General features: G+C 43.0%; 1 protein-coding gene across 1 annotated transcript in view; it reads left to right on the top strand.

Annotated features, from left to right (window-relative positions):
- Positions 1 to 12,995, top strand: part of LOC149305645 (exostosin-1-like) — a 106,633-nt gene extending 93,638 nt beyond the window's left edge. Inside the window, exons 5-11 of the mRNA XM_089477346.1 lie at positions 3,866 to 3,998; positions 4,726 to 4,844; positions 5,810 to 5,905; positions 8,225 to 8,314; positions 11,788 to 11,948; positions 12,288 to 12,459; positions 12,810 to 12,995. Of these exons, the coding sequence (XP_089333472.1) occupies positions 3,866 to 3,998; positions 4,726 to 4,844; positions 5,810 to 5,905; positions 8,225 to 8,314; positions 11,788 to 11,948; positions 12,288 to 12,459; positions 12,810 to 12,995 (957 nt within the window). The remainder of the gene's footprint in view (positions 1 to 3,865; positions 3,999 to 4,725; positions 4,845 to 5,809; positions 5,906 to 8,224; positions 8,315 to 11,787; positions 11,949 to 12,287; positions 12,460 to 12,809) is intronic.
- The last annotated feature ends 1,415 nt before the right edge of the window (positions 12,996 to 14,410 follow it).

Here is a 14,410-nt window from a genome sequence, read left to right as displayed (position 1 = left end):
TTTTTGCTTGTTTTGTGTATGAAGAACAATTATAATATCTAATATCTGTAAAGTGACGTAAGGTTCTTATTTAAATATTTTTTATTTTAAAAAGTTTCAATATCTTAATCTGAAGTTAAGTTTTATGAATTGTGTAGATTTTTGGTACAATGGAAGCAGAGATCTAGAATTATCGTCAGTCCTTCATTTCAGAATCTATTATCTGCCATTAGATAGAAAATGTTAGATTGTTTTGATACTTTAATATATAAAAATCTTTTAAGTGTAGCACATGCACGTTTAGTCTATATTATTACCTTCAGTTTTGGATTAGGATTTTAAAGCTTTGTTTGTTTTTTTTCTGAAAATATAAAAAAATATAGAAAACCTTAATTCAAGACTGAAGTTATGTTTTTGCTGTATGTTTTATTTCCTGAAATTGCCCCCTTTTTTCTTCCTGAAAGAGCTTATCATTCCATTATTAAATATGTCGGTCCCATGTATTCAGTGCTCTTAAATAATATTCAGCCTGCCTGCTCTCATGCTTTTTGTGCAGTGGCCATTGTGAGCGGACCTCTAACACACCTTTAATTCTTATATGGGAATGTATAGGTTAAAATAAATAAATAAATATATATCTCTCAATGATGGTCTTATATGAAAACATAGAATTTGACAGTTGCTAATAACCATCCAGGCTGTCTACCACTTCTGCTGGAATACTGTTCCACTTATCTACTGCCTTCTCAGTAACGTAAATCTTCCTTACATAAACGTAAGTATTTAAATGTTTGTTTTTTTCTCCTCCAAGCCGTACATATTCAGATTCCTTAGTCTTTCGATAATTATTCTTCGGCCGGCTCGCTCCAGTCACCGGCCAGTTGGCACCAGTTAGCCGGGAGCACACGGATACTAGCGGCACCCACCTCGCTTTCCGTGTTGATGTAACAACAAGTAGTGAACTCTCCTCCTATAAACCAGACAGACTAATTATTTCTACAGATTTGCTTTCCCCGCAACAATTTATACATACATGATCCGCGCTTTCCCCTTAATGTATGGCTTGTCATGTAGGGTTAAAATGTCGCTGCTGTGATTCGTACATCAAGGATACTCTGATATCTGTACGGCCGGAAGATGCTGAGCAGGAGATTCTTCCAAATCATTACTGTTATTACATAGAGATATCTTTATTCCATTCCGAAGAAAAAGAATAAAAATAATAATAAAAAAAATATATATATATATAAAATCTTCTAGTAAATTTTTTGGGGGAGGAAAAATTTATTTTTTTTTGTCCCTCAGCAACAGTGTTAACTTCCAAGCAGCGTTCGCGATCTTTCACGTCAAACCAAAAACCTGTGAGATCTTTCTTTTATCAGAAATGTCGGTGCAGATGAAGCTCGTGTCGTAAGGAGCGTTTGACAGCAAAATGTATAATTTCAGTGAAAAGGGTGTTTAATGCTGCCTCTGACGTGGGCCTGAGTTATTCGAGCTGCTGTCCTGGGCACCCGGCGCGGTTTGGATGAATGTGTCCGGCCGCTGAATGGCGACGTCGCCTAAATTAAAAGCTAGAGAATGGTGGAGCTTCCTTTTATATAATTATCGGCTTTCAGCGGAATGTACTGCACTCGCTCCAGCCAACCGTTTACATGACAGGCTACACAACACGTTTACTGCGCGATATTCCAATGGGCAATCTGGGCGAGATGATCAGCGATTAAGGCCAGCCAGTTTTTGGATTGCGATGTGTTGCCGGCATTGCTGCAACCAAAAGGTTAATGAACCAGTTTCTGCTCCAAGTGACGTATCTCCGTTCCCCGACTTTGAATTATAAAGGAGGGTCCTGGGGTGCTGCTTCTGCGAAGAATCCTGCCTCGTACGATGGAAAGTAATCTCACGGGTTTAAATGTGCATTATGCAGGGCCACCTTTTTGCAGACGATCCGAGTGGTTGGCTCATGTCATTTGTAGCCGCGTTGTCGATTTAACCGGCCTGTAGACTTGTGGTTTAGTGAAGAGGCCCCCAGACTATGGCGCCTGAGTTCTGCAGAAAGCGTACGTAGGACAACTTAGTTTGGCCGCTACCTTCTGCGTTTGAGGGTCTCCTTTAAAAGGCGTTGGATGTCCGGGAATAGTTTGCTTTCTCCGTCATAAAGATAGCGAGTGTTTTATGGAAACTAAGTTTTTTTGGTTTTATTTAGTTTCTATGTTGTACAGACATCTCATGCTCCTTGAAGTGGACGTGAGGACCTCGTCACTCGTCTAAAGTTCTTCCTGGTCTGTGACGAGTTCAGTTATTACTCATGGTCATCGTACCCCATGGGAAGAGAAACTGCGGAGATACGGGGGTCACATAAACGAGACCCGTCTAATAGCCCCATCAGCAGGAATATTAACCTGGATTCTCCGGGAATATGATCGCTTCTCAACATTCCACGCGGAGCGCTGTGCACGCCGTCCCCAACATATACGTTCAGCGTAGACAGATGCAGTACACGTAGACGTGTTCCGTGCAGTCATACTTGGATTTAACAGAGATCAGCAAAATAACGCGCTCTCGGCTGTAATTACCCGCCGTCTATAACAGATCCTGTGATGGTTTCGCAACGCGGTAAAACCGATGAGACTTGTGATTGTCTCGAAAGATTAAAATCTGTAAACCTGGCGAAGTGCAGAGCGAGAATAACCCCCACGCACACAAAAAAAATAATAATCGGATGAAAACGGTCTCTAAAATACCAGTGTCTAATACAGAGATATTTCTGAAAAAACCTATCGATTCGGTAAATGTAAACAGAGAAGCAGCACCTCGTTTTCTGGGGAATATGTACAATAACTACTCGCGTTACCATCATCGGGGTGAATGTTTGTTTTTAAAAGATTTTTTGACTGGCTATAAAATGATTTTTTTACTTGGTGGGGTCAGGATATTCTTTGTACATTTAACTTGAGAAAAGCTGCCAGAAAAGCATTGGTGACCAACGTGTAACCCAGTGATGGAAAGTGAGGAGCCGAACCTCAATTCCCCATCACATTAGCCATGGGGGGGGTTGAAGTCTTTTTATTTAAGATTGTGACATTTTATTCATTTTGACATGTAGAATTATTTTAAATTACTGGCACATTTGGAGTATAGTCTTTTTTTTTTCATTATTATTATTAGTTATTAGTTCAGATAGGACATGAAATGGTTGATCTTCTTACCAGAAGATGAATTTGTTGCGATTTTATCATCTAGATCGACTGTGTAAATGGTTAACGAACAATACCCACCATGTGTCCTCTTTATCCACAACATTTCTGCCACTCTTGTGATAATATAGAATAGTCGAGGCTATAATATATATTATACACCGAGGTGCCATCAACAATCGGGGGAGTACAACAGTGTGAGACTTTGGGGGGCCACCTTTACTCCCGCCATCGAGTGGCCGTTCTGCACCCACGCTCTCTGTATTCTGTCGCCGTAACCCCCACCATAACGAGTCCCAATGATTCTAGTCTCAAAGTGATGTGAGGATAGACGCATAGAACCAAAATGGACTATCAGATAGCCCAATTTAACCAAACATGTAAACATTTGCTTACAGGATTGTGTTTTGTTTTTTTTTCTTATCTGGCACTTGCCATCAGAAGACTACTGATGAAGCGGGGTAGTCCGCGTCTCATAGAGCTTGTTCTCTCCTTGGAACGCTCTGCAGATAATTTTCCTCTTCATGAAATGAACGAGCAAAACACGTTCTCGTGTTCCGAGGAGACGTCCTGATTGCAGTCTGCGGCAAACTCCTCCCGACGGTGATTGAAGAGGATGCTCCAGCGACGGTCGTTCTGAGAAACTACTTATTGCCGTGTTTTTCTTTTTTTTTTTTTTTTTTTCTTCCCAGATTATTCAGGACAGAATCTTCAAGCACATATCACGCAACAGCTTAATGTGGAACAAGCACCCTGGAGGGCTATTCGTCCTGCCCCAGTACTCATCGTGTCTAGAAGACTTTCCGTATTACTACGCTAATCTGGGTAAGAGCCTCCTACCCTGTGATCTGATGATAATGGTGTCGTCTTTTCAACGGGCAGTGATGAGGGGCCGTGCGTTTTATACCAAGTGGCGACTGTTAACTCGTGCGTGGGTCATCGTGCTGGGAACTTGGACCTTTTGGGTGCACAGACATATTTTCCAAATATATTTCTATATTTTTTGACTGTTTACACAAAAGATCGCAGGCGATGCAGAGATTGTGATTTACAATTTGATTTATCAGCCATATCATAACTTTCCAGCATATAGTAAAACCTTTACCAGCCTTATTTTAAATATTTAAATTATTATTATTCTTCTAAAGACCCATGATGTATGTTTTGAAGGCCTTTATTCTGCCCAGCATTTATGGGATGCTTTTCTGCATTACATAGTTTCTCTTTTGTGTCCCTTTTGCTTTGGAACATTGTAACTAACATGAAAGATACATTCCGACTTCTTAGTGATTTCCTTTTAATGTGATACAGAATTTTGTGGACATTTGTTACATTGTTTGATATAACTTGCATTTAATGAGTAGGAGATTGGAGGTTAGTAGTTCGTGGCCGTCAGTCACTGAACTGCAATTCCCACGACGCTTGGCTCATGAGAAGGATCATGGAAGCCACCTTAGAACCACTGGTGGCATGTCTGTGACTCTTTAAAGTTCTTTGAGAATTTTACCGATATATTTGTTTCATTAATAAAAAAATCCTTCTTCTTGTGCAGGTGTGAAGTCACCTTCCAAATTCACGGCTGTCATCCACGCAGTAACACCATTAGTGTCCCAGTCCCAACCGATCCTGAAGCTGCTGGTCGCGGTAGCGAAATCACAGTACTGTCATCAGGTAACCAGCCTGCGACGTCTGTCCTGCCGGCATCCTTAGCAGTCTTTACAGAAAACACTCGCCTTCTGTATGTAGGGTAAAGTCCACTGTGATTTGGACTAGCAGAAGCCCCAATGAGCCTCAAATCCTAATCGTATCATTTATGACAAACACAAACGGGATGAATTAACACGGTCATCAGTGCTTCTGTTGGAGAAGATGTCATGGACGTTCCCCGGTGGCCACCATCCTCCTCTTACTTATTATGCATCTCGTGTGAAGGGCAGGGGGTAAATTAAGCATGATGGAGGCAGAAAGGGCCTCAGTGGCCAGGAGGTATATAAACTAAGCAAGTTACAGAGACAAGATAGCATGGGCGGCCGTCCTTATCCGCCTTTGGCCTTAAATGTGCAATATATATCTTTTATATCTGAAATCCTCATCCATGAAGCTTTAGTAAACCAAGATCTGAGCTTCAGGATTTCATTATCCCCTTCCTTCACCCCCAAGGGCTCAGATCCTGTCCTCAAGAGTAAATAAAGGGCAATACCAACCTCTAAATGTGATCGATGACGGTGTGTATCGGAGGAATTGTGTGACCCCACGGGACGGATGTGAAACTCATACCGTTTCCCGTTCATGACGATACTGTATACAAAGCAACATTCCTTAATGTACAGATCTGCAAAAGGGAGACAGATTGTATATTAATTAGAATATATGGTAAACAATTGTATTTTGGAGATTGATTCTTTTTTCATCCATTTATCCCGCTGTATCACAAAGTGTCTGTGCCTTATGGCGAGACTGTGCATGTTTACTTCTATACTTCTTTACATTTAATCTTAAGGAGTAAAATAAATAGCCGGGGCGCTGGGATGAAGGCTATTAGAAATGGACATAAGGATGTCTTTCAGCTGGCTGGAATTGAGAATGTGTCCATCACCTCCAGATATTCATGCGCGTATTTATTCTGTGTTTTCCAGATCATAGTCTTGTGGAATTGTGACAAGCCGCTCCCTGCCAAACACCGCTGGCCTGCCACTGCCGTGCCTGTCATAGTCATTGAAGGGGAGAGCAAGGTGAGACTCGCGTTGTTTATTCCTTCGAGCTCGGCGACGGCTGCCACTTCTTTATTAAAAAACAGAAAGAAAGAAAATGTTCAGTTTAGTCAGATTCTGGTTTATTGAATAGAAAAATCTAGGCTATTATGATCGCCTTTTTTTAACTCAAACTTTGGTGAGTATTTTAAGGTTATAAGCTCTATTGCATCTTCTCAAAAGCTTTGTAGGGTCTGTCACGGACACGTCCGGTTCTAGAATGGGCAGGTAGGCGTTGGGTGAAAATGTGTCAAGATCTGTGAGCGTTCGATTTGGTTTCTTTCGGGGTTCCTAGCTGGTTAGCCAAGGTATCCAAGCTGTGGTGTTTGTGACCGTAGTTCATGGGCGATGAAGCAGAGCTAAGGCTCGGGAAAGCATTGTTCGGTTATCAAACTCATCCAAATGTACGTTTTTAAGACTTAAGTTTCCCTTCAGTCTCGTCGGAGCGCGTCTCCCTTCGCGTTTCGCCCGCGCACACGTAATTACCCAAGCAGCGCCTTGGTCACAAGTGACTATTGAAATCAAAGTTGGCAATTAGTGATAGAAATAAAAAAAATAGCTAGTTGCTTTAAACTCCCAAGTTGCTTGCCCTCGCCAAACTTTGGGGGCCCTGACTGCACAGGTTCCAAGACGAAGAAGCCCCTTCTAATCTGGTCGCTAATGGTTTCCGTGCGAGCCGGTGGACTTCTAAACAGGATCGCGGGAGTTTCTGCCGGAATGAGCCCACTTGGACGTATGATTTTTATTCTTTAAGCATCGCCGGGGCGACGATGCTTTTAAGATTCCGAAAGACGGACTCCTTCTCGCCTTGTGTAAGTGCTGACCTTGATGCTGTTATTTCCGCCAACGAGCCTCCGGTGTGCAGCCAGGCATGTGGGCACGCGGTCCCTTCTCTCTAACGAAGGCTCGGTTGTGCGCCAGACAACATCAGACACCCAGAGGCGTTTTGGTGGAAGGAATTCTCGACAGCTGATGGTTGGAATCCACATCTGCTTTGCTAATATTCAAATGTAACACTTCACTTCTTTTTCCTGTCACCATCGCTTTTTCCGAAGACTTAACCTTTCGCGTGCCAAATGGACGATGCGCAAAACATTGACTCCTTCAGCGCTCACCGGGGTTAATGCAGGATTTCAACTGTTCTAGGACTGCAACTCCCACAATGCTGGCTCATCGCCCTTTAGGGTTATGAAGATTGCTCAGCTGATAGCTGTTCCGGTTGGGATTTATAACAGCGCATTAATAATACATTATATACCATGCCTGGCTGCTTCCAGTGTGGGAGCTTTTTCCTGCCAGCGGCAGATAAAAGTATATATCTCATAAAACTATAGCAAAGCTTTACGGATTGGCCTGACCCGCTGCGGGGAAATATTTTCCCTGATCCCCAGCAGTGAAAAGGTTAAAAGCTGTTTTTGCATTAGCGTGACATGACGACCGATACATTTGTCATATGTTTCTCCAGCTTGAGACACGTCTAGAAATCCATTTTAGCAGAAAGCGTCAGAGCCGATTGCTGGGCTGAAGTGCGGTTGACAGACTGTCTGTCACTCGGTGGGGCGCCGGGTCAATCCTGGCTGCCTAATAAATACGACTCTGTATGGGCCGCGCGGGTTTCAAGGAGGTAAATCCGCCAGCAGCCTGCGATTTAATCCTGTAATAGTCGCAGAATATCCAGAGGTTCCAGTCGGTGGAAAAAGTGTGTGTGTGTGTGTGTGCGTACGTACGTACGTGTGTGTGTGCATGCGTACGTACGTGTGTGTGTGTGCGTACGTACGTGTGTGTGTGTGTACGTACGTGTGTGTGTGTATGTGCGTACGGTGCTATGTAGCTCAGCGTTATAGCGACTGAGTATATTGAGCAAAGGGGTCCTGCTAGCATTTTTGGGTGCGGTAATTAGAAACCGCTCTTCCGCAAGGATTTCAGTCTCTGAAATTAACTCGCTACATTTCCATACAGAGAAGACAGAAATCCCTCAATATATATATTGGCCCCCAAAATGGTTTCACACACTGAAGGACCTATACAATATTTTTTTTATTTTTTATTCATCTGCTTAAAATATTAGACTGAGACTCAATGCTACGTACGTTTTATATTCCTCTGCAAAAATCCTTTGTTTCCATATCCAGTAAAGATGATATTTGGTTGATTTAGCACCGTTATAATCTGAGACACTGTACGAGGGGGGGGGGGGGATCCTCTGCGCTGCCGGTTCTCCTTCCGTTTTTCTGTTGGTTTTGTTTCTAATCTGTGTCCTCTTTACATTAAACTTATAACGTTATCGTTTTATCTCTCCAGGTTATGAGCAGTCGCTTTCTCCCTTACGATAACATTGCGACAGATGCTGTTCTCAGCCTCGATGAAGACACGGTGCTTTCTACCACTGAGGTACGGGCAGGGCGTCCTCTTAAAGCATATAATGCCTTTTATCCCCCCCCCCTCCCTCCGTATGTATACATAATAAATGTGTTGTGAAGGAAATACGTCGGAGACTGCCGGCTTCACACAATGGAGGTGTTATCTTGGCGCTGCGCGTGTCGCTGCTTTGACGAAATAATTATACAGGACTCCCTTTATGTGAATTAGAATTATGTTTACCTGTTGGCAAACCATGGGAGACGAACAGAGGGAAAACTATAAGCTTCGGAGCCATAGAAGTTCAGCTAATGTAAATTATATGGCGGTATGGTAAGCACGGGGCGTGTATGGGCACCGTCATTAAACAGCGCGTAGAAAGTAAATCAGCATTTTCATTTGACGATAGCGGCACGGAGGTGAGAATACGGAGGACGTGCATGTGGGAAGCCTCCCGCTACCTTTTCATTTAATTTACGTGATCCTTGAAAAATAGCCCTGGAGTTCTAACGTTCTGGGAAGGAAGAATACCGATTATTTCTAAATATCTCCTGTGACCATTTTTAGCCTAAAAAAAAAAAAAAAAAAAAAAGTCAGTCCCCTCCTTATCGGCTAATTGGCCTTCTCATTAGCATATTCTACTTTTGTGTAATGCCACCTCTAGCAGGGGAGGAGAGGTGCGGAAGAAAAGCTTTAGTGTAATGCGCTCATCACATCACTCACAGAAAGCTGCCCTCTGCAACAGCAATTTCTCTAATTAACGTTCCGTGAACAGCATCTCCCTTCTCGATGCGAGATTGGGTTATCTAGAACCAACACAAAATCAAACGTTTCCCTCGGAACTTAAGGCGCTTTGTGCGTGCCTAGGAAGCGCGAGGATAATTACTCCGGTAGAAGAATTGAAGGAGACGCGGGTCTGGTATTCTAAATAAGAATCCCATCTTTTAATTACGTTTATGGAAAGGAAGGGGGGACGGTAATACGGAACATTTTTTGTTTGCCGTACTTTTAAGGAATTACTCCGTTAGCCAGGAAGAAGTCTAAACAATCGTGTAAATTGACAATGCCACCTACATCGTTAATATTCCGAAGAGGAGTCTTGGCTTAATGTCTTATAGTTTATCTTTAATTGAAAGCATTCTAGTTAGGAGGACGGTGTTTGTGAAATCATGATCATGAGATATTCGAGAGGTGTTCTTGTGATTTAAGTAGTATGATATATGTGAACGCTGCCATTAAGCGAGTGTAGCCCCTGTGTCCCCCACCATATAGTGTCCAATGTGTCATTGACTTTGAGGTGGTGGGGGTGAAACCTAGGCAGAAGGCATTGAATCACCCTTAGGGTACCAAAGCAATAGGCAAAATATCTCTATGCCTCCCCTGCCCCTGGAGAATAGAAAACACTCCCTAGCTTTATTTGTATGTCCCAGACGGTCAAACAAATCCTTCATATCCTCCTCTTCAACCCCAAAAAATAAATAACAAATCTGTGAATGCAATGCTGGGGACTGTATCTTTATGGAAGGTAGGGCCAGGGAGCCAGTCCTGTCACTAACGTTCCCTAAATGGTTTATCCGTTAAAGGGAGAGTTGGGTTTCTCTTACTTCACTATTCATTATGAAGGGCCAATGATAGCAGGTCTTTTTCCAGCTAGAAGGGTGAAGCTGGCCCTGTATAATGTATAGTTCAGTAGGCAAGGAGACTTTGAACAACTCTCACAGATGTAACAGCCAAGCTCTATCTGTACCAGATGCTCACTGGCTTGGACGTTTATAATATATAGTGAAGTAAAGCTCCCTGTTTAGTGAATAAACCCCAAAATGTTGGTCTCTGTTGCCTCACCTGTGGGTCTGCCCAGTCTCAGCCCAGTATTAAGGTGATTTCTGTATATTTTACTTTACGGTTTATATTTAAAAGAAAACATTACTTGCCTAAAATGTTTCTCATTTCTCCGTCGGATGGAGAAAGTGCTGTTCTCTATGCAGAATAAACACGATTTGAATTAAGAGAAGATGCAATTAATTCTTAGAAACAGGCAAACAGATCAGCCCAATTAAACTTAAGCTTCAAAGAAAGATAATAAAAAGAGTCTTTTTCTTTCACAGATTACTCATTAGGCAGTCGCTTTCCCTGCAATGCATTATTTGTATCTGCTTTGCAGAATGGCTTGGACGTCGCACTCTTTACTTTTACCCTGAGGGGCAGATGTCGGGTTCTCTGCTTCTCCATCGTTCCTGACGTCCGCTGGGATATAAATGTCTGAAATAACTAACACTACAGCTCTACCATTGCTGCCTCCTCCTAACCAAGCAGAGGTCCACTCTCTTCTCACTCTCATCTATATGTTCCTTTAAACCTAAGTATCCCTCAACATTCCCTCACAGTGTCCCTCAACATTCCCTCACAGTGTCCCTCAACATTCTCTCACAGTGTCCCTCAACATTCTCTCACAGTGTCCCTCAACCTTCCCTCACAGTGTCCCTCAACATTCCCTCACAGTGTCCCCACAGTATGAAAACAGATTGGCCGACCACTAACAGTTTCCATGAACTAAAGCGTTCTTGAGCCCTCTTAAGTTATTTTACATTTTTAGTTAGTTGCTGTAGCTTCTCAAAGTTCTACTCCTGGTGTCCTTGAGATGTCAAATGTAATGGCCACCATAAGGTGGACGATTAGAGTGGATTCGTGTGAAGAACCTGAGGACCCCGCGTGGAATTTAATCCATTTGCTCTTCTTTAAAACTTAATCTGTACGAGAGTAAGAGGAATAACGTTGCTCATAAAGTTTATGACTCAGGAAAGTCATCAGAAATGGACTATACTGTATTTATGGCAAAAGCACAATTCCTTTATGTGTAAAAAGGTCACCTCTATAAATATGAATTTAGTGTCACACATTTACGAAACTGTTTTTTTTTTTTTTTTTTTTTTAAATAGATGACATTTGCATTAAAATATGAACAAGTCTGGCTTTGCCGCAACCCCACCCCCGCCGGCCATAGACTATTCCTGTGCTTCTGACACATGGGGTGGTGTGGATTCGGGTGTTTTAGTTATCAGGAGGGCTTGGGACTTAATAAATAAGAAATAATTTGTTTACTCATATAGCATCATTAAAGGTTAAATATGTTGGAATAATGTTCAGCATAGGACTGTATTTAATACTGAATCTTTCTAATAGATTGTAAGCTCATAAGAGCAGGACCCCTTTTCTCCTGTACCTGTACATCTTCAGTGTATTCCCGCTGTCGTTAAAGGGACGCTCCAGCCATCAGATTCACTTTAGTGCATACGATCGCTGAGAAGCCCCTTTACAAACGTCCCTCACAAAGTACTGTAATATGCGTTCTTCATTGATGACTGTTTGGGACACTGGAATCTTGTGTTCCCCCTACTTTTTGCTACGGAATCCGCTGGCGCTCTATACGTTATATGCGATGTTACGTAATGTTATGGCTGAGCATGTATAGGAATTTGCTAATTGATAATACTGTCTGTTGCCCGCAGGTGGATTTTGCCTTTATGGTTTGGCAGAGCTTCCCGGACAGGATTGTAGGCTACCCGGCTCGTAGTCATTTCTGGGACAGTGCGAAGGAGCGGTGGGGCTACACATCCAAGTGGACGAATGACTATTCCATGGTACTAACAGGAGCTGCCATCTACCACAAGTAAGAGGCTTCCGGGTCCGTTCTACCCACTGCGGGTCCATGTGTCCCAGAGGGAGGCAGTTTACCCTGCGATGGTCCACCTACCCCGCCGAATTATTTTAATGTAGCATTATGATATAGGCCAGTTATCACATGTTACCACGCAGACGTCTTACAAACCACCTTGTGTTTACTCCACATTCTAAAAGCAGATTTTGTGCGTGGGGTTACAATTTTACTCTCCCCCCTTAAAAACAAGTGGATTTCTAGGAAGAAAGTCTGGATCTTGTAGAAGTGACAGAAGCCATTTTTATGACCCGACTGCTGATGTTAGTCACGTGACCGCATTTCTCCTTGCAGATATTATCACTACCTGTACACAAACTACTTGCCTGCCAGTCTAAAAAACATGGTGGACCAATTAGCCAATTGTGAAGATATCCTCATGAACTTCCTGGTGTCAGCAGTGACCAAGCTGCCGCCAATCAAAGTGACTCAGAAGAAGCAGTATAAGGAGACCATGATGGGACAGGTACGTTAACTACTGGAAACCAACGACTGATCAAGGTCTGATTCTTTAGCAGGCTAGATGGGCCAAATCTGCCGTCACATTCTATGATTCTATTCTCTAACGATTGCTATATTCTGTTTTTATATAAAATTATGTACGGCTTCAAAGTGTTCTCCGTGCGTTAGTTACAGACTGACAATAAAATGGAAAACTAAAGACCAGTTGAGATTTACTGAGCAGATCCCATCTCCCGTTGGTTGTATAGTGATCTGATTTTGAATTTGTATTCAGAAGAAAAAGATGTTTTGAGCTGTTAATTGTACCTAATTTTATTTCTCCCCCCCTCCCCAATGTTTGATTTTCTTACCTAGACTTCCAGAGCGTCCCGCTGGGCAGATCCTGACCACTTTGCCCAGAGACAGACCTGTATGAATACGTTTGCCAGCTGGTTTGGCCATATGCCGTTGATCCACTCACAGATGAGACTCGATCCAGTCCTTTTTAAAGATCAAGTTTCTATCCTGAGGAAGAAATACCGCGACATTGAACGACTTTGAGTTATACTGCCACAGACTGAGCCTCTTGCCCGGCGCTAACAGATTATACATATGGACGACTTGCTGTACAAGGACGATATGCAGCATCAACACAAGGGAAGCCAGGGCCAACGGGGGGGCCACGACTGTGCGTCTGGACCCCCGTGTGCTGGACTGCTTACAGCCCCTCAAGCTTCGTCGTCTCAGAACTAGGCTGTGTACAGTTTAATTATGGAACATTAAATAATTATTTTTGAAATGATTGCTATGCAGGTTTAAACTTTTTTAATGAACAAAAACTATTAAAATCAGAGATCTTTCTTTAACTTGCGTTTTGTCGTTTATTCAGCCCAAAATATACGGGGTAACGGCTTTTAGGATATTGTTATGAAGTCACCCGAGCTCCTCCGAAACTCGTCCCCTCCTGCTTTATATAGTAGGTGGAGCTGGACATAGAACGGGGCAGGACCAGTACTCAGGGGGGCGGAGAAACAACCAGAAAGGGCGGGGCTGGTCAGTGGCATGAAAATAAGCCAATAACATAGAGGGATTTCAAAAAGTAAGAAGGGAAGCTTATTTCAAAGGCAAACAAGGTCACAATCTAACGCTAGAGGGTCAGAGGCTTAGATACGTTTGACTTTACTGAGAGGGTCGTAGATGAGTGGACCAACCTCCCAGAAGAAGTGGTAAAGGCAAATGCATTGTGAAGGAAATTAAATATGCATGGGATAGGCATATAGCTATTCTGAATCTCAAGACAAGAGCAAGGATTAATGTTGAGGAGTCTTTGGGCTTAAAAAAACAAACAGCAGAAGGAGAAAATGGGTCAAATTCTGCGCTTTTCTGTGTGTATATAAAAAAAACAAAATTTTCACAACTGGCACTCAATGGGATTATGAATAGGAAAACATACAGAATAGCGGACAAAATTTAAGCCGACGCAAACCCAGTAAGTTTAAATGTGGATCCTGCACAACAAACTATGTTTAATGCTGAATTACCGGAGGCAGACGGGTCTGCGTTTAATAATAAAACACGGAGCATCCAAGTGTCGGGAAGTTAGCAGAGCCCCGTGATTCCGCCAGCCGCGCGGGGCTGTGATGCGGGGCTGTGATGCGGGGCTGTGATGCGGGGCTGTGATGCGGGGCTGTGATGCGGGGCTGTGATGCGGGGCTGTGATGCGGGGCTGTGATGCGGGGCTGTGATGCGGGGCTGTGATGCGGGGCTGTGTCGGGTTTCCCCATAACCCTTTAACAATAATTGTGTTTTGATGATATATGGGAAGGTAGAGTTAAGACATCAGCGAGTCTCACAGGCTCTGCGGAAACAGCCGACTAAGCGGATCGTACGGTTTTACCGGATGAGGAATGTTAAGGTGTACTCTGAAATCCGCAAGGTCTTATCTGCCTGCATTGTGGTAAACATGAATAATACCG

Source organism: Sceloporus occidentalis, unplaced genomic scaffold (genome assembly GCF_023333645.1).
Source record: "Sceloporus occidentalis isolate IW3139 unplaced genomic scaffold, rSceOcc1.0.p SCAF_11, whole genome shotgun sequence".
In the NCBI taxonomy this organism is placed as follows: Eukaryota; Metazoa; Chordata; class Lepidosauria; order Squamata; family Phrynosomatidae; genus Sceloporus; species Sceloporus occidentalis.
The sequence above is the reverse complement of the archived record's forward strand: the minus strand, read 5'-3'. Positions and strand labels throughout refer to the sequence as shown.